The sequence below is a fragment of the Hemitrygon akajei genome, chromosome 16 (genome assembly GCF_048418815.1).
Source record: "Hemitrygon akajei chromosome 16, sHemAka1.3, whole genome shotgun sequence".
Taxonomy (NCBI): Eukaryota; Metazoa; Chordata; class Chondrichthyes; order Myliobatiformes; family Dasyatidae; genus Hemitrygon; species Hemitrygon akajei.
Genome location: NC_133139.1, coordinates 54,159,616 through 54,180,064, shown reverse-complemented (window position 1 = coordinate 54,180,064; position 20,449 = coordinate 54,159,616). Strand labels below are relative to the sequence as shown.

General features: G+C 42.3%; 1 protein-coding gene across 1 annotated transcript; it reads right to left on the bottom strand.

Annotated features, from left to right (window-relative positions):
* Positions 1 to 873: 873 nt before the first annotated feature.
* Positions 874 to 20,336, bottom strand: LOC140740060 (vimentin-type intermediate filament-associated coiled-coil protein-like). The gene is made up of 2 exons (XM_073068911.1): positions 19,918 to 20,336; positions 874 to 6,987 (listed from the first exon to the last, which is right to left on the bottom strand). The coding sequence occupies exons 1-2, from the start codon at positions 20,115 to 20,117 to the stop codon at positions 6,627 to 6,629; spliced, it is 561 nt and encodes a 186-aa protein (XP_072925012.1). The 5' UTR covers positions 20,118 to 20,336; the 3' UTR covers positions 874 to 6,626.
* Between the last annotated feature and the right edge of the window lie 113 nt (positions 20,337 to 20,449).

The window sequence follows — 20,449 nt, the reverse complement described above, 5'->3', positions numbered from 1 at the left end:
TAAGGCTTGCACAGTACTGATAGTGTTATATTTATATAAATAGATTCATATTTATATATATAAAAATCACACACATACATATATAAATATATGGCAAGGGCACAAAGAGACCCAATGCAGAGATGTGTTAGAGGGTCATCTAAGATCAAACTGATATTAGAACTGTCTTCAAGCAGGATGGTATGCTCCTCGTCCTACTTACTAGCTTGGTGTCAATAAATTCTCAACCCATGTACATCTGGAGATTAGCAATTTTTCAAAAAAGTGAACTGGTATAGAAAGCCCTCTGCTGCCAACCTGCCTAGCTGCCATTGGATACTGATGCAGAGTGGGAGGCATTTCCTTCCTCCCAATCATTTGAACTGTAGTAGCCAGGAAAATGCAAATTTAAGATAAACAACAAAATTTGGAGGGGAATACAAAGTCTTAAAAAACCATGGGGGAAAATGTAAGTACATCGTTTCTAAATAACATTGAAAAAAAAATAGTACAAAAGGGCCAGAGGGAAGGATCAATGGCATCTGCAGGTAATTCCATGTTTCTTCCAAGTGTGGCATAGGCACTAATGGCAGATCAACAGGCAGCTACAATGTTTGGGCTTGTGATAAGTCACAGTAGAAGGTCCGACATCCCCAAAGATGTATTCATCAATGCACTGACTGGTTTTGGTCTTTCTGGCTACCTATTACCTCATTCTATTGTCACATTTGATTCAGGTGCAGATACGAATTCAATGAGAAAAGTTGAATATAACATTTTTTTCCTCTGAGACATCACATTACTAATGTCTGGATACCAACAGTGTAGTGAAGACAGTATTGTCATCACAACCTTGTGGCAGTAGCAAAGAATTTAAACGTGAACCAGTGCAGGAACTCACAAAAATCATTTATAAAGTTATTGCATAGATTCATAAAAGGCACCAACATACCAAATTTCTATCTATAATGATCAAATATAACCCTGAGTGTGATACATTCATCTAGTGAACTTGTCCCAAATCCCTCCAAACAAAACTATATTTTATACAAACACAACTTATGCAATCATTAAAGCATGCTGCTTCTTCTACTTCCATGACTGTTTTACTGGATATATATAATCCATACGCTAACTTGATATTTTTTCCTTAAAGCTAAGTGCTGCTCTAAGTACTTCAGAATGGTTTAAACTTGCATTTGAGTTTTGATGCACTACTGCAATGAAGCACAAGGATCTATACACTGACCTAAACAATGCAAAAACCATTGGTAATGGGAATCTTCTTGTCCAGACACTATGTTCATAGAACATGCCAAATTAGGTCACTATTTTGGAAGTCACTCCAGCCTAAATCTGTCAGCTGAATCCATACACATTTTTAAACTATCAAGAGAACTGGGGAAATAAATGAAACAGAGTTACAGCAGATACACATAATAATGAAATTCCAGCACTGTGTAGCTATGGTTCGCAAGCAATAACTACATGAAAAATTATGATCTATGATCTAGAAAATGATTTTGTTTTTATATAGAAAATGATTTCAGAGTGATAACATTGGCTACACTAGGATAATTATATGAAGAGTAATATTATGAGATTATACAGAATAACTGAACCATATGTCAGAAAGTAATAGTCACTTTGATGATTATACTACTGGACAGTGATTACACACAATGGTTATACAAGTAGACTCAATTGACAATAGCATAAATCTAAGCAGTGATTAGATAGTAATGGGTATCTAAAGGAGCAATTTGCTTACAAGCCATTGAGAGATTGCACACCTCCAGCCAAATTTTTGTCAGTGGGTTGGGGGGGGCGGGGGACAAGGGGAAGAGAAGAAGGGTTCATAGAGTGTATGCAAATGGAAACTGTACTGACCAGTTCAGAGCAAGTCCCACCCCTCAACACCAGTTCCCATCAGGTGTGCAATTTCTCATCCGTTCCCATATGTCTTTTGCAGATGCATTGGTAATCATTTTCCAATGTTCCTTAGATTCAGGATCAGTTCCTGAGGATTGGAGAATGGCTAATGTTATCCCACTTTTTAAGAAAGGAGGGAGGGAGAAAACAGAGAACTATCGACCTGTCAGCCTGATATCGGTGGTGGGAAAGATGCTAGAGTCCATTATTAAGGATGAAATAGTGGCATATCTAGATAGCAGTGATAGGATTGGGCCGAGCCAGCATGGATTTACCAAGGGTAAATCATGCTTGACTAATCTGTTGGAGTTTTTCGAGGATGTAACCAGGAAGTTAGATGGGGGGAGATCCGGTGGATGTAGTTTACCTCGATTTTCAGAAGGCATTTGATAAGGTCCCACATAGAAGATTGGTGGGTAAGATCAAAGCTCAGGGCATCGGGGGGAAGGCACTGACATGGATAGAAAACTAGTTGGCAGATAGAAAGCAAAGGGTAGCGGTGAATGGGTGTTTCTCGGAATGGCAGGTGGTGACTAGTGGGGTGCCACAGGGCTCGGTATTGGGACCACAGCTGTTTACCATTTACGTTAATGATTTGGATGAAGGCATAGAAAATAACATCAGCAAATTTGCTGATGATACTAAGCTGGGTGGCAGTGTGACGTGATGAGGATGTTAGAATTCAGGGTGACTTGGATAGGCTGGGTGAGTGGGCAGATACTTGGCAGATGGCGTTTAATGTGAATAAGTGTGAGGTTATCCACTTTGGGAGTAAGAACAGGAAGGCAGATTATTATCTGAACAGTGTAGAGTTGGGTAAGGGAGAAATACAAAGAGATCTCGGAGTCCTTGTTCATCAGTCACTGAAGGTGAATGAGCAAGTGCAGCAGGCAGTGAAGAAGGCTAATGGAATGTTGGCCTTTATTACAAAGGGAATTGAGTACAACAGCAAGGAAATCCTCTTGCATTTGTACAGAGCCCTGGGAGACCACACCTGGAGTATTATATCATCATTGTATGGAGTTTTGGTCTCCAGGGTTAAGGAAGGACATCCTGGCTGTAGAGGAAGTGCAGCGTAGATTTACGAGGTTAATTCCTGGGATGTCTGGACTGTCTTACGCAGAGAGGTTAGAGAGACTGGGCTTGTACACGCTGGAATTAAGGAGATTGAGAGGGGATCTGATTGAAACATATAAGATTATTAAGGGATTGGACAAGATAGAGGCAGGAAATATGTTCCAGATGCTGGGAGAGTCCAGTACCAGAGGGCATGGTTTGAGAATAAGGGGTAGGTCATTTAGGACAGAGTTAAGGAAAAACTTCTTCTCCCAGAGAGTTGTGGGGGTCTGGAATGCACTGCCTCGGAAGGTAGTAGAGGCCAATTCTCTGGATGCTTTCAAGAAGGAGCTAGATAGGTATCTTATGGATAGGGGAATCAAGGGACATGGGGACAAGGTATTGATAGGAATTGATCAGCCATGATCTCAAAATGGCGGTGCAGGCTCGAAGGGCCGAATGGTCTACTTCTGCACCTATTGTCTATTGTCTTGGTGACCATCTCAATGTGAGATCCGTACCCCAATGGGACAGTAACAACTGAATGGAATACCAACTATAATGTAGGACTGTACTTTGGCTGAGTACCAAGCCACCTGTGTAGGAAAGTTACCACACTTTTCATTAAGAGGAGGCTATGTTTGAGAGACTTTCTCAACAAAATGGTGTTATATTCATAACAGTTGTCTTATATTAAATCTTCATGTACACAAATGAAGTCTCAGCTGATGCAGATAAGGACATTTTCAATCCCACCACAAACCAAATAGAGGCTAAAGAGACAGTCGAATGGAATGAGTGTGACACTGCAAATAAGTCGTACCAAGTACAGTTCCTCCCCCAGATTACACATACAATCAGGCATTTGGAAGGCGAGTTGCAGGCATCTTCTGCTACTTAAACTGTTCACAGGCACATTTCTGACTTACAAACTGTTCGGGTTACTAATAGTTCACAAGAACAGCTCCCTGAACTACACTGGGGAGGACCTGCAGCAGCAATTCAGTTTCAAATCTGCTAAAATGCTACAGTAAAACTGCATCCCAAGGACTTTGGTGGTGATGGACTGGCAGATTATCCAAACAATTGGATGTCATTCTTGTTAATACCTCCATAACCTTTTAATTCATAATTTTTATAGATGTAATAAATTTAATATAATAAATATTTTTTAAAGCTCAGGCAAGTTTAGAGTGTAGGAAATAGAACTGTGTGAGTTTATATGGAGCACAAGAATAGGGCCCCCCAGTTTACTTATTGGAAAAAGTTTGCTCTTATGTAAATTAAGTTTGTGTCCGGAAAGCTGATTAAATTTATTAAGGAGTGAAAACATTGGGGATAAGGAGGTAGTCGGGTTTGATATAAAAAGTAAAAGATCATCAGCATAAAGAGAGACTTTGTGATCAACACCCCTCCCTCCAAATCCCCGTCAATTCAGCACAATTTTGAAACGCAATTGCCAATGGCTCTATAGCCAAATCAAAAAGTAAGGAAGTTTATAAGGTGCACAGGAAGTATCATCTAGTAAGCCAGATGCCAAAGCCGCTGAACAATCAGTGGTTTACTGTGTTGTGACTAACTGATTACCTGGTAAGTTGCAGATCGCTTGTTGAGTCATATCAGATCACTGCTATGAAACTGAGATGGAATAAAGTCGTTCTTTCAAAGAAATCTGTACTAGGGCAAATGTAGAATTTACATTTATTCAGCATAGTCAAAAGGGTACCTTATACTGCAGCAATGTAAAGCACAGGGAAAGTGGCAACCATCTCCCTGATTCATAGGACTCCTGAGCTTCCCTATGGAAGGCAGGATTCAAAGTTCCTGCCAAAGGCAGGAAACTCAGCAGCCAATTCACATGCAGCAATAGCAATGTGACAGGCGGTCTGATATTGCTTCAGGGATAACGTAGGGTTTTCTGCACAATATCTATAAACAATGCGCCAGTCTGTAGAATACACAATTAGCTCACTGACCCACTTACTGCTCATCCCCTTACTCCATGATCAGTCACCCACTTTTATTTGGTTTCAAGAAATTGAGGTTGGAATGGTAACACCTTCAAGACACCTATGATTCAAGGATGGAACCTCCTGTTCATTCCCCATTATCAAAAGAGAAGCAGACCCATCAGTGCAAGTCATTTCAGTTCAAAAGAGATGCATATACCCAGATGCAATTAACCAGCATTAGCCAATGCCCAAGCTGGCACTAGATATTTCAGTAACTTAAGAATCCAGTGCACCGAGTTCTAGGAAACCAGTTTTCATTTTGCTGGATCAGTTCGAAAAGTGAGTGAGAGGCAGTGACTGTGTGGAGAAAGTAAACCAGCTTTCAGGAAAAATGGGTGTTATGTGCAGCAGCACACAATGACTAATTAGAGATCAGAAGGGAAAAGGAACAATCTTAGTTGTATGTATTATTGGGAGAGTCTGCTGAGGGTTACAGCCGGATTTGAATCCTGGTGCAAATGCTGCAGGAACTTAGTCCAGAATGTACTTTCTACTATCATACATACCCATACATAACCCTTATGAGACAGGCTGATTGAGGCAAATGGATGAGATTATTCACGGTTGAGCAGCCAAGAATACCCGCATTGCTGCTCTTGTTCCTCAGCTATTACTTCATAGGAAGTGGCCTGTACATGGTGTTAGCTGCACTTCTGGAAATGGTAGGCAGTAGGGGAACAACAGAAGCAGTTCCCAGCCGCACTTTAATTTCAACCGGGATATCTGGTTAAATATTGTTTAGTGGTGGTGGGGGGATGGGGGAAGTTATTTAAATTCTTGATGACGGAGAGACAAAAAATACAATATTTAAAGTAGGCACTGATTTCATTCCACTTTGTGGCAGCTATTTTACACAATCATCAGGAAAGCAACACAGGGGAAAAATACTAAAATTCTCTGTGTGGCATTTAGATATCAGGTGGTTTCCAAATTCCCACTGTTCAAGCAGCTCAATAGGCCCAGATGTTCATAGCTGCCAACTGAAAATAACAGGAAAATCTTTAAACATGACACACTACCATGTTGGATAGCAAAGACTTCCAGTCAGTTTGGCCTGGCTTTAAACTCTGCTCTGAAAGAACACGACAGAACTACTCCACTAACCAGCCAGTGCTTCTCACAAACAGTTGAATTCCCATCATGGAAATAATAATCACAGTACTGCAAATAATCAGTCAGTGATCCAAAAATACAGTGCAACCAGCTAAAACTCAGGGGTATTTCATAAACCTCAAAGCATGGAGGAATATAAAAAGGGAGGAGGCTGTAGCTGGGATTTACCTGTTGTGCTTTATGAGAAGGTAACCACTTCTCTCAATGTTTGGACTGGAGTTCATGGTCTTCTAAACCAAGTCTGAAACCAGAGCTACTCCAACACCAATATCTTATTGCATTAAGAAATTGATGAACAGTGTCAACAGTCCACTGTTCTAAAGGCCATATTCTTTACATCGAGTTAACTACCCTCCAATCCCAAAAGCTTTGGAATGAAATATCAACAAATCCAACGATCAGATCACAGAGTGTCAAATGCTCTCTGCTTCCACCTTCACCACCACAGGTTTCAGTGTGATTTCCCAGATTTGCAAAACTAACAGGCACTTATAGGCTCTTCCCAGCATCCCTCAACCTGGATGAGGTGAAGATTTAAACTGTGGTCCCAAAGATTGAGTCATCTTGGTCCAGCTCCTCAGTGTCATCCTCACTGACAGAGAAATTTTGGTCACTGGGGCTGGCATTCATTAACCCATTACTCCCTAATTGAAGGGAGTCTGCTTGGTGTTCAGGGAAGCTGGGGTGTGGAAGATGAATGCTCTGTGAGTGTTCAGCTTCAGCCATGTAGGACAGCAAGTTATCGAGGAAGGGTCGGCTGCGGGTGATTTTATCCAGCAGTTGACTGCGATGTCTCAGCTGGGCAATTACTTCATCCTTCTCCTTCATCAGCATCTGTAGCCTTTGCACCGTTCCCTCACAGTCCTGCAGCTTCTCCTGCACGTCTACCATCTCCCTGCAAAAGGATTGATGGATTTCAGCTACATATCCAATCTTTCATCTTACAGTTCTCCACATCCACAGATGATAGATATTGGCAGAAAGGCCTGTTTCTGTGCTATATTACTCCAAGATATCCAATCCTGTCTACCCAAACCATCTCTACTACCACACAATATCAAAACAATATTAGCTCTTTCAACACATTAACTCTCTCTGCCACCACCAACCTCCCACTCACACCCTTACAAAAGCTCTCACTATTCACCTCTCAGCAATCCCTAGCACCCACTAACCAGTTCCAATCCAGTTCTTCAACATACTTCCACCATTGCCCTCCTATCAATCTCTCAAACCCAACACTACTTACCTGTTCCTCCAAGCTCAACCCAAGCAATACCTCCAGCTTCATCTCATCTCCCAGACAGCTCTTTCCACCTAATAATACATGCCAAACTCTCCCATCTTTCACTATTCTCTCTCCATCTATTCTTTCCTCCTTCTTCCCTCTGCTCCCTCAATATCACCCTCCACTTTCCACCTCAAAGGAGTACAAGTTTTAGATACTGGTGCTGGGAGGTGGACTCAGGGTGGAAGCAACAACAGCCAGGAAAGCTCATCTAGAAAGTAGGAGAGAAAATAGACCATAGTAATAAGGGATGTAGAAGTTAGATACTTGGATCACTCAGACTGTTTCTGAGTAAAGTTGGACCTGCACAAACTGTACAGGCTGCAGCTGAATAGGAAAGAACAAATTTAATTGAATAATGAGACACAGAAGAGTACTGCAGACATGGGAAGCTAGAGTCAAATATAAAGTTTAAACCAACAAGTCCATTAGAAAGAGTTGGGGGGGGGGGTGGTAATGATAAGGCATATAGAGTAAAGAGCATTCACTTTGAAGCAAGGAGTTAGATGTATCGGTATCACAGTTGAGTAAAGGTAACAACTGGGGCATGAGATTTTCTTTGGAAGTGGACACTAGCAAGGATGATGGCAGAGCAGCAATTGCTGGAGCTTCTGGGAGTAATTCAGAAGAAGATGGATTGGTTCTTCCAAAAAAAGCATTCTAAAGGAAGGAGGAAGCAACTGTGGCTTTAATAGGAAGTCAAAGACAGCATAAAAACAGAAGACAGGGCATACAATATAGCAAAAAATTTGTGGGAAGCTAGGGAATTACAATTAAAAACCAATGGTAGGCAACGAAAAAAGCAATAAGACAACAAAGAAAATATGAAGGTAGCTAGCCAATAATATAAAAGAAGATACTAAAAGGTTTTTGAGATATGAAAAAAAAATGTCAGGTGCGAATGGCCATTGTGTGAGTGGGCCACTGCTAGCGGGGAGTTGAGGCTTTGGCTCTTCAAAGCTTAGGAAAGGCACAGGCTGCAGGTAGATTTTTTTTGTTATTTGTTCTTTTTCTTATTGCACATTTAGAGCAGTGGGGATGCCATGCAGGATAGTGCTCTTCTTACAGGATATGGCAAGGCAGGGAGATCTTCAGTGCCCATGAAGACCACACTTGCAAGACATGCATTCAGCTGAAGCTTCTAACAGACCGTGAGAAGGAGCTGGAGCTGGAAATGAATTAACTCCAGATCATTCAGGAGGCAGAAGAGTTGATAGATTGGACTTACAGAGAGGTAGTTACACCCAAGGTCAGGACACAGGTAAAGGATAACAGTCAGGAGGGCGAAAGGGGATAAGCAACCAGTGCAGAGTATCCCTGTGGCCATTTCCCTCAACAAAAGGTAAACTGCTTTGGATACTGTAGGGCAGGGGGAATGATGTAGCAGAGGAAAGCCACCTGCAGTCAGGTCTCTGGCACTGAGTCTGACTCTGTGACTCAGAAAGGAAGGGGGAGAGGAGGCAAGCTGTAGTGACAGGGGATTCGTTGGTTAGGGGAACAGAAAGGACGTTCTGTTGACGAGAACAAGATTCCCAGATGGTATGTTGCCTCCTGGGTGCCAGAGTCAGGGACATCTCGGATCGAGTTTGCAGCATTCTTAAGTAGGAGGGTGGGCAGCCAGAAGTCATGGTCCATGTAGGTACCAATGACCTAGGAAGGATGGGTGATGAGGTCCTGGAAAATAAGTTCAGAATGTTAGGTGCTAAGTTAAAGGGTTGTGATCTCAGGGTGGCTACCTGTTCAACATGCTATGGTGGCCAGAAAATGGAAGACCATACAGTTTAACACGTGGCTAGGGAGATATTTCAGGAGGGAGGTCTTCAGATGTTTGGATCATTGGGCTCTCTTCCAGGGAAAATGAGACCTGTACAGAAAGGACAGCTTGCACATGAAGTGGAGGGGGCTAATATCCTAGCAGAAAGGTTTGCTAGTATATTTCAATGCAAGGTGTTCTGTAGGAAAGACAGATAAGTTTAAAGCATGGATGAGAATGTGGAATTATGACATTGTAGCCATTACAGAGACGGTTGCAGGAAGAGGAGGACTGGCAGCTTCGTCGCTTTAGATGTGGTAGAGTGGGAGGGTTAAAAGGGGAGTAGTGGCATTACTAGTCAGGGAAAATGTCACAGCAGTGTTCAGTCAGGACATCCTGAAGAGTTCATCAAGTACGGCTTTACAGGTACAGGTAGAACTGAGGAATAAGGAAGGTATAAATACATTAATAGGATTATATTATAGACCACCCAACAGTCTGCGGGAGTTAGAGGAGCTAATTTCTAGAGAGAACACAGACTGTTGCAAGAAACACAAGGTTGAGATAGTAGGTGATTTTAACTTCCCACATATTAAGTGTCTCCCATGGTGTAAAAGGGCTGGATGGGAAAGAGTTTGTCAAATGTGTTCAGAAAAAGTCTTCCTTAATCAGAGAAGTCCAAAGTAGAGAGAATGTGATACTAGATCTATTAGGGAATAAGACAAAAGTTTGTGTAGGTGAACATTTTGCATTTACTAATCAGTATGCCATTAGTTTCAAGGTAGTTATAGAAAAAGATAGGTCTGTTCCTTGGGTTAAGATCCTAGATTGGAGAAAGGCCAATTTTGATGGTATCAGAAAGGGTCTGGTAGGTGTGGATTGGGACAGGTCGTTTTTTTGGCAGAGGTGAATTTGGTAAGTGGGTTTGCCTTCAAAAGTGAAATTTTGAGAGTATAAAGCTTGTATGTGCCTGTCAAAATAAAAAGATAACAGGGGTAGGCAATCTTGGTCTTCAAGAGACATTGAACCTTGGTATGGAAAAAAAGGGGGTGCATTGCAGGTAAAGGCAGGTAGGAACAAATGAGGTGCTAATGGAGTACAAGAAATGCAAGAAAGCACTTAAGAAAACAAACAGGAGGACAAAAAAGCATGAGGTTGCCTTAGCAGACAAGGCAGATGATACACCTAAGAGCTTCTACAGATATATTAAGAGCAAAAGGATAGCAAGGGACAAAAATTGGTCCTCTGGAAAATCAAGAGTAGTAATTTTTGTGTGCAGCCGAAAGAGATGGAGGAAGATCTTAAAATAGATTTTTTTTGCATCTGTATTTACTTGGGAGATGGGATCTATAAATGTGAGGCAATGCAGCAGATTACAGAGGAGGAGATGTTTGCTGTTTTGTTCGTTATGTGCCATGTCATATAACATAGGTGATTATGGTATTTCCATGACTGTGATTTTTGGCAAATTTTACTACAAAAGGGGTTTTCCATTGCCTTCTTCTGGACAGTATCTTTACAAGACGGGTAACCCCAGCCATTATCAATACTCTTCAGAGTTTGTCTGCCTGGTGTCAGAGGTCGCATACCCAGGACCTGATATGCATCTGCTGCGCATATGCCTATCCACCACCTGCTCCAAAGGCTGCACATAACCTTGGTTGATTGGGGGGAGGAGGGGGTGGAGGAGAACTAAACAGGTGCTTCACCTTGCTCAAGGGTGGCCTGCAGGCTAGCAGAGGGAAGGAGTGCCTTACACTTCCTTTGCTAGAAATGCATCTCCACCCTGCCACCCTTGAGGCAAATTAGGGTGGATAAAACCCCATGGCCTGACAAGGAATTCCCTTGTGCCCTGTGAGACCAATGCAGAAATTGCAGAGACCCTAGCAGAGATATTTAAAACATCCTTAGCCATGGGTGAGGTGACAGAGGATTGGAATGTTAATCCATTGGTTAAGGCCCTAAGAATAAGCCTGGAAATTATGGGCCAGTGACCCAGACATCAGTAATGGGAAAGCTATTGGAAGGTATTCTAAGGAACCAGATATATAAGTATTTGGATAGATAGGGGCTTATTAGGGATAGTCAACATGGCTTTGTATGTGGTAGGTTGTGTCTCACCGATCTTATAGAATTTTGAGGTAGGTACCAGGAAAATTGATGAAGACAAGGTAGTGGATATAATCTGCATGGACTTTAACAAGTCCTTTGACAAAGTCCCACATGGGAGGTTGATCAAAAAAGTTCAGCAGCTTGGCATTCTAGGTGAGGCAGTAAATTCGATTAGACTAACTTCGCGGGAGAGGCCAGGGAGTGGTAATAGATGGTTACCTCTCTGACTGCAGGGATTGGTGCTGGGTCTGTTGTTGTTTGTAATCTAAATCAAAGGTTTAGATGATAATGTGTCAAACTGGTTCAGCAAATTTACAGATAACACCAAGATTGGGAGTGTAGTGGACAGCAAAAAGACTATCAGTGCTTGCAGCGGAATCTGAACCAGCTGGAAAAATAGGCTGAAAAAAGGCAGATAGGATGTTGCACTTTAGGAGGACCAGCTAGGATAGGTCTTACACGGTGAGCAGTAAACACAGATGTGTGCAGTAGAACAGAGGGATTAAGGAATACAAATCCATAATTTCTTGAAAGTGCTGTCACAGGTAGATAGGTTCATAATAAACCAACATATTGAGTACAGGAGTTGGGCTGTTACGTTGAAATTGTAATCCATTGGCGAGGCCTAATTTGAAGTATTCTGTGCAGTTTTGGTCAGCTATCTACAGGCAAGATGTAAATGAGCTTGATAGAGTGCAGGGAAAATTTACAAGGATGTTGCAGGAGGTGAATGACCTGAGTTATATGGAAATGTTGAATAGGTTCAGACTTTATTCCTGAAAATGTGGAAGATTGAGGCGAGATTTGATAGATGTATACAAAATCATGAGGGTAAATGCAAGTAGGCTTTTTCACTGAGGCTGGGTATGACTACAGCCAGAGGTTATGGGTTAAAGGTAAAATGTTTGGAGAACTTGAGGGGGAGCTTCTTTACTCAGAGGTTGGTGAGAGTGTGGAATGAGCTGCCAGAGTATGGTGGATGCCGGTTTGATTTCAACATTTAAGAAAAATCTGGGTATGTACATGGATGGGAGTCCATGGTCCAGGTGCAGGTCAATGGGACTAAGCAGACAAATGGTTCGACACAAACTAAATGGGCTGAAAGGCCTGTTTCTGTGCTGTAGTGTTTCATGACTACACATAAACAGTAAAATAGACGCAAAAGTGGATATTGGACCACAGGAAAATTACTCTGTACAGGAAATAATGGGGGAACAAAGAAATGGTGGACAAACTCACTTGGTATTTTGTGCCAGTCTTTACTGTGGAAGGCATCAGCAGCATGCCAGAAATTTGAGATTCATGGGGCAGAAGTGAGTGTAATTGTCATTACTAACCAGACGGTGTTTGGGAAGCTCAAGGAAGATAGGTATGGACCACACGTGATCCAGATGGACCACACGTGAAAGTTCTAAAAGAATTAGGTGAAGAAATTGTGGAGGCATTAGGAGTGATCTTTCAAGAATCACTAAATTCTGAAATGATTAGGAGGACTGGAAAATCACAAATGTCACTCCACTCTTTAAGGCAGGGAGACAAAAGACAGGAACCTATAGGCCAGTTATCCTGACTTAATTGATTGGCAAGACGTTAGAGCCCTGTATTAATAATGAGGTTTCAGGGTACTGTGAGGCACATGATAAGCATGGCTTCCTTAAAAAGAAATCTTGCCTGACATATTTGTTGGATTCTTGAGGGGAAAATAACAGCAGGATAGAGGGTAAGTGAATGCTGTTTACACGGATTTTCCATGATTTTGACAAGGTGCCACACATAAGGCTTCCAAACAAGAGGAAAGATACTAGATTGGACACAACTCAGGTAAGGCTCTTCTGAATTTAATCTTTGGAAGTGAGGGCCAGGCAAGTGGTGAAAGTGTCAGAAGGTAAGCATTTTGTGAACAATGATTATAAAATCAGGAGAGGCATAGATAGTAAGAATCTTTTTTCCCAGGTAGAAATGTCAAATGGTACAATACACAGTATTAAGGTGAAAGAGTGAAAGTTTAAAGGAGATGTACAAAGCAAGTATTTTCAATTAACAGACTGGCAGATATCTGGAACTGGTAATCAGGGACAGATACAACAGCAGATTTAAGAGGCTTTTAGATAGACATAGGAACATGCTGGAACTGGAAGGATATGATCACATACAGGTGGAAAAGATATTTAATTTAACCTCATGTTCAGCACAAATATCATGGGCCAAGGGACCTGTTCCTGTGCTACATCAGAGGCACCGGTGGCACTGGAAGGCAGGCAAAGCACCACCAAATGTGGTGAGTCCTTTCTCCTTACTTTTATATTTTTAAACCATAAAAGAGAGATTCCTAAGGGTTAAGGGCAAAAGGATTGAAAGGGACAAAATTGGTCCTCTGGAAGACCAGAATGGTAATCCAGGTTTAGACCCAGAACAGATGGGGGAAGATCTTAAATGCATTCTTTGCACCTGTATTTACTAAGGAGACGGATTGAGTCTATCTATAGAAGTGAGGGAAAGCTTCATGGATCCTGCACAGATTACAGAGGAGGAGGTGTTTGCTACCGAGGCAAATCAGGGTGGATAGATCCCTGGAGTCTGACAAGGTGTTCCCTTGGATCCTATGGGAGGCAAGTACAGAAATTATTGGGGCCCTGGCAGAGGTATTTAAAGCATCCTTAGTGACAGGAGAGGTACCAGAGGATTGGAGGATAGCCAATGTGATTCAGCTGTTTAAAAAAGGCTCTAAACAGAAACTAGGAAATTACAGGCCACTGAGTCTGACAATCAGTTGTGGGAAAGTTTTTGGAAGGTATTCTAAGGGACCAGATATGTAAGTACTTGGGTAGGCATGGACTGGTTAAATATAGTCAGCATGGCTTCATGCATTGTAGGTCATGTCTAACCAACCTTATAAGAGTTTTTCGAGAAAATTACCAGAAAAGTGGATTAAGGCAAGGCAGTGGATGTTGTCTACATGTCTTTAGTAAGCCATTTGACAAGGTCCCATACGGAAGGGTGGTCAACAAGGTTCAGTTGCTCAGCATTCAAGATGAGATAGTAAACTGGATTAGACATAGGCTTTGTGGGAGAAGGCAGAGAATGGTAGTAGAGGGGTGCCTCTGTGTCTGAAGGCCTGTGACTAGTGGTGTGCCACAGGGATCAGTGCTGGGTCCTTTCTTGTTTGTCATGTGTATCAGTGATCTGGATGATAACATGGTTAACCGGATCAGCAAATTTGCATATCATACCAAGATTGGGGGTGTACTGGATAATGAGAAAGGCTATCATGGCTTGCAGAGGTATCCACATCAGCTGGAAAAAGGCAGATGGAATTTAATGTAGAAAGTGTGAGGTTTTGCACTTCAGTAGGATGAACCAGGGTAGTTCTTACACAGTAAACAAGTAGGGCACTGAGGAGTGTTGTCAAACAAAGAGATCTGGGAATACAGGTATATAATTCATTGAAAGTGGTGTCATAGGTAGATAGGGCCGTAAAGAAAGCTTTTGGCATATTGGCCTTCATAAATCAAACTACTGAGTACAGAAGATGGGATGTTTTGTTGAAGTTGTATAAGACGTTGGTGAGGCTTAATTTGGAGTACTGTGAACAGTTTTTGTCACCTTCCTACAGGAAAGATGTAAACAAGGTTGAAAGAGTGCAGAGAAAACTTACAAGGATTTTGTCAAGTCTGGAGAACCTGAGTTATAAGGAAAGATTGAGTAGGTTTGGACTGTATTCTTTAGAATGGAAAAGAACGAGAGAAGATTTAATAGAGGTATGCAAAATTATAAGGGGGATAGATAGGGTAAATGCAAGCAGACTTGTTCCACTGAGGTTGGGTGGGACTATAACTAGAAGTCATAGATTAAGGGTGAAAGGTAGAAGTTTATGGGGAACTAAGAGAAACGTCTTCACTCAGAGGGTCACGAGAGTGTGAAATGAGCTGCCAGCACAAGTGCTGCATGCAAGCTTGATTTCAACATTTAAGGGAAGTTTGGGTAGGTACATGGATAAATAGGGATATGGAAAGTTATGGTCCTGGTGCAGGTCGATGGGAGTAGGTAGCTTAAATGGTTTCAGCTTGGACCAGACGGGCCAAAAGGCTGTTTCTGTGTGGTACTTCTCTCTCTAAAATATTCATTAAGTGGGATGACAGTGAGTTCAAGGCCGACATGTCCCCTTGGAGACGAAAGGCAAGGACAGAAAGATTACGAATTTGTGGATGAAAAACAGATGCTAAGGAATTCAAGAATAACAAAATGAAGTGTATGATAGGTACATGATCCCTCAGTTTATGAATGCTTAATTTTACGTACACTGAACAAATGTTTGGGAGACCAATGGGGAAGGATTTGCCAACTGTAGTATCTGCGTGAGAGAACACTGTTTGAGCTGTATACGGGTGTCCCCCGCTTTCTGAACGTTCACTTTACGCAGCTTCGATTTTACGAAAGACTTGTTTTTGATAACCGAAAGAGGATTTTCACTTTTACGAAAAAAACTACCATGACCGTGAAGCCTTGCACAGGCAGGTGTGTGCGTATGTGTGTATGTGTCGATTTTTTTCTACAAATCAGTTTTGGCTCAATCTTCCCAATTCTGGTAAGTGAAACTACACTGTACATACATTATTTCTACTTTATATAACTGTGTATTTATCATATCATTCCTGCTTTCACTGTATGTTAATGTTATTTTAGGTTTTATGTGCTATTTGGTATGATTTCATAGGTTATTTTTTGGGTCTGGGAACGCTCAAAATTTTTTCCCATTTAAGTTAATGGTAATTGCTTTTTCGCTTTATGCCATTTCAGCTTACGAACAGTTTCATAGGAACACTCTACCTTCAGATAGCGGGGGAAACCTGTATTTGACTTGCAAATTGTTTGGGTACGCACAGCTCTCAGGAATGGAGCCCTACCATATCATGGGGGGGGGGGGGGGGAGACCCTGAATAGGCAACTAAAATGGCAGAGTCCAATGAAAAAAAAGTACAGAAAAATACTTAAAAAGGCAATCAGGAGAGCAAGGAGCCATGCAATTATTATTTGTAGATAAGATTAAGGTGAATTCCAAGGCATTCTATAGAACCATAGAACATTACAGCACAGAAATAGGCCTTTTGGCCCTTCTTGGCTGTGCGGAACCATTTTTCTGCCTAGTCCCTACATGTGTTAAAATGAAGAAAGCAGCCAGGGAAAGAGTAAGCATCTTACGATCCAGAGGAATCATTCGTGAAAGAGCTGAATGACATGTGCGATGTTCTGAATGAAGGTCACGGTAGAGGGAGAGTTCAAGGCAAGGAATGGTGATGTTCAGGGACAGTTAGCATCAGGAGAGTTCTTAAAGGGGCATGTAAAGGTGGATAAATCCTCAGAGCCTGATGTATCCCAGATTGCTATTTCAGAATGAGATTAATCATCACTGGCGTATGTCATGAAATTTGTTGTTTGGTGGCAGCAGTACAATGCAGGACAAATTATTATAAAGGTACAAAATATATTGTGTGAAGGATAAATAATGAGGTAGTGTTCAGGGACCATGGAGAAATCTGAAGGCAGAGATGAAAAAGCTGTTCTTCAAACATTGAGTAATAATGAGAAGAGGCATGTCCTAAATGGTGAGGGTCCTTAATGATGAGCAAGGGAGAGATAGCTGGGGCTGCTGGATATTTTGTACAGAGTCAATGAGGGAAACTTTTGGATAAACATATAAGGGCCCAAAACGTCAACCTTGAAATTCATTTCCATAGATGCTGCCTGACCTGCTGAGTTCCTCCAGCATTTTGTGTGTGTTGCTAAGGGATAGGATTCATCTCCACTATGAAAGGTAGAAATTAGTCAGAGATAGCTAGCAGGGTTTTGTTTGTGAGAAATCCATTTGATGAAATTTGACATAATGTTTTTTTGAGGAGCTAACTAAGCACATTAAGCTTAGTTAGTAAATGCATAAACCTTATACAAGTTTCAGTAAGGTATTTGGCAAGATCCCACATCATAGGCTGATCCTGAAGTTTAGGTCACATGGGATGCGGGGCTGATAGGCACACTGAATCCCAAGTTATTTTGGGAATAGGAGGAAAAGGGTGGTGGAGGAGGTTACTTTTCCGATTGTAAAACTATGACCAGTGTTATATCACAAGGATCGGTGCTAGGGCCCTTAATGTTTGTGATATATAATGACTTGGATGTGAATGACAAGAAAATTGGTGATGTTGCAGATGGAAAGAATGTTATTTAAGGTTCTCGATCACCTGAAAAATTGAACAGAGAATAAGCAGATGAAACTTAGTCCTGACAATTGCACAGTGATGCATCTTGTAAACCAATCAAGGGTAGGCCAAATACCGTAAATGATAGGGCCCCAGGGTATATTGATAATCCAGAAAATTATGAATCCTGAAAGTGACAGTTGAGGGGGGGGGCAGAAATAAGATGACAGAGATGGTATATGGTATGCTCACCTTTGGCAACCACAGTACAGAACACAAGAGCTGGAATATCAAGCCACAGCTTTATAAAACATTGGTTAGGACACCCGTGGTATATCTTGTGTAGCTCTGGGCACTATACCATAGGATGTGATTGCACTGGAAAGAGTGCAGAGGAGATTCACCAGGGTGTTGCCTGGATTTCAGCATTACAATTCTAAGTCAAAACTGGACAGATTGGATTTGTTTTCCCCAGAGCAGGAGAGGATAAGGGGTGACCTGGAAGAAGTATACAAAATTGAGAGTTAAATAGAAAATAATTTTTCTATAAATCATATTTTTCATGTTGGATGTGCCTCAGATGAGAAGGCATATGTTTACAATGTAAGGCAAGAAATTTAGCAGGAGAACCTTTTCCACAGAGGACAACAGGAGTCAGAAAAACTTACTATCAGAAGACATGATGGAGGCATATGTTCTTAGGATATTTAAACATCTGGACAAGTACTTAAACCAAAACTCCAAATTGACTAGATAAAAGGCGCAGTGGAATAATCTAAATGGGATTAGTGTGGACAGATACAAGGGGCAACACAAATCCAGTGTTTCTGTGGTGCACCACTCAGACCCTCCCATCAGACCATAAGATATAGGAGCAGAATAAGGCCATCTGGCCCATACAGCCTGCTCCGCCATTTCACCATAGCTGATCCAACTTTCCTATCAGCCCCAATCTCTTGCCTTCTCTCTGTATCCCTTCATGCCCTGACCAATCAAGAATCTATTTCTGCCTTAAATATACATAAATACTTGGCCTCCACAGCTGCTTACGGCAAAGAATTCCACAGATTCACTACTCTCTGGCTAAAGAAATTCCTCCTCATCTCCATTCTAAAAGAACATCCCTCTATTCTGAGACTGTGTCCTCTGACCTTAAACTCTTCCACAATAGGAAACATCCTCTCCACATCCACTCTATCAACACCTTTCACCATTCGATAGGTTTCAATGAGGTCACCCTTCATTCTTCTGAATTCAGCCATCAAACACTCTTCATATGACAATCTATTCAATCCTAGAATCATTTTTGTAAACCTCCTTTAAACCCTCTCCTGTTTCTGCACATCCTTTCTAAGATAAGGGGCTCAAAACTGCTCACAATATTCCAAGTGAGGCCTCACCAGTGCTATATAAAGTCTCAATACTAGATCTCTGCATTTATATTCTAGTCCTCTTGATAGAAATGCCAACATTGCATTTGCCTTCCTCACCATGGACTCAACTGGCAAATTAACATTTAGGAAATCCTGCTCAAGGACTCACAAGTCCCTTTGCACCTCAGTTTTGTGTATTTTCTCTCCATTTATAAAATAGTTAATCCTTTCATTACTTTTACCAAAGTGCATGACCATACACTTCCTGACACTGCATTCAATTTCACAAACAAGAGAAAATCTGCAGATGCTGGAAATCCTAGCAACACACAAAATGCTGGAGGAGCTCAGCAGGCCAGGCAGCATCTAGGAAAAGAGTACAGTCAGCCAATACCCAAAACGTCAACTGCACTCTTTTCCTAGATGCTGCCTGGCCTACTGAGTTCCTCCAGCAGTTTGTGTGTTACTGCATTCCATCTGCCACTTCTTTGCCCATTCTTCTACTGTCTAAGTCCTCTGCAACCACTCAACTTTCTAAAAACCACCTGCCCCTCCACGTATCTTCACATTGCTTGCAAACTTTGCAACAAAACCATCAATTCCATCATCCAAATCATTGACATATAACATAAAAAGAATCAGTCCCAACCCAGACCCCTGTGGATCTAGTAACCAGCAGCCAACCTAAAAAGGCTCCCTTTATAAACAAGAGAAAATCTACAAATGGTGGAAATTCAAGCAACACATACAAAATGCTGAAGTTCAGCAGGCCAGGCAGCATAAGGGAATGAAGGCTCCCTTTATTCCCACTTTGCCTCCTGCCAATGAATCCTTCTCACTTCTCCCAGTCCTCCTCTTCAGCACTTCCCCATTCCCTCACACCTCCAAATTCTCCTCTCTTGGTATCTCCAACTCCATAATCCCTCCCCCAATTTTCCTTGATTCCCTCTCTCTCTATATATATATGTATATATATCCCCTCCTACACCACCTCCCCCCACAACTGCACCCCACTCCTCTTTTCCTGCCTCTGCCCTATCCCGCTTCCCTTGTCCCCCTCTAACACTTCTCCCTCTTACACCTGCACCCCCCTTCCCTCCCTCACCGGTCCTTGCGTAGCGCCAGCTCCCTGACTGCGGCCTGCAGTTCCCGGTCTTTGCCCATCAACCGCTCAGCCTGTTCCCGAACCGTCCGCTCGGCCGCCTCCAACCGGCGCTCCAACTCCGTCACCCGGCGGTGAACAGCCGCCAGGTGTGCATTCGCCTCCTTAATCTGCACCGGGCTCAGCACCGACATCCTGCGCATCCCCGCCACGGGCCCGGCCTGAGTTCAGCGCGCATGCCCATGGCGAACGACGGCGTCAGCCCGGGTAGAAGGTCGCTGGGGAGCCTGTGGTGGCTGGAGGGGTGAGACGGGGCCGGGAGTGCGGGACAGCACAGATTAGAGGGCCGGGGGACAGAGGATCAGGGTTCTGGGTAGCCGTCACATCATCCAATTCTCAGAAGGACTGTACTAGACTTTGGATGCATAGACGGAACATTCCATTGGTGCAAATTATTGGGAAGGAAACTTAAAAGGAAGAGCAAGGAAAAGTACGTCATTGTTATTTGATACAATCATACCGTATACCAAGGTGT

What these genes read in the sequence shown, in the direction of transcription:
- LOC140740060 (XM_073068911.1), bottom strand. Translation starts at nt 20,117, where the DNA reads ATGCGCAGGATGTCGGTGCTGAGCCCGGTGCAGATTAAGGAGGCGAAT. An exon ending in CTGGCGCTACGCAAGGACCG is followed by an intron (nt 6,988 to 19,917) that starts GTGAGGGAGGGA and finishes ATCCTTTTGCAG; the next exon opens with GGAGATGGTAGACGTGCAGG.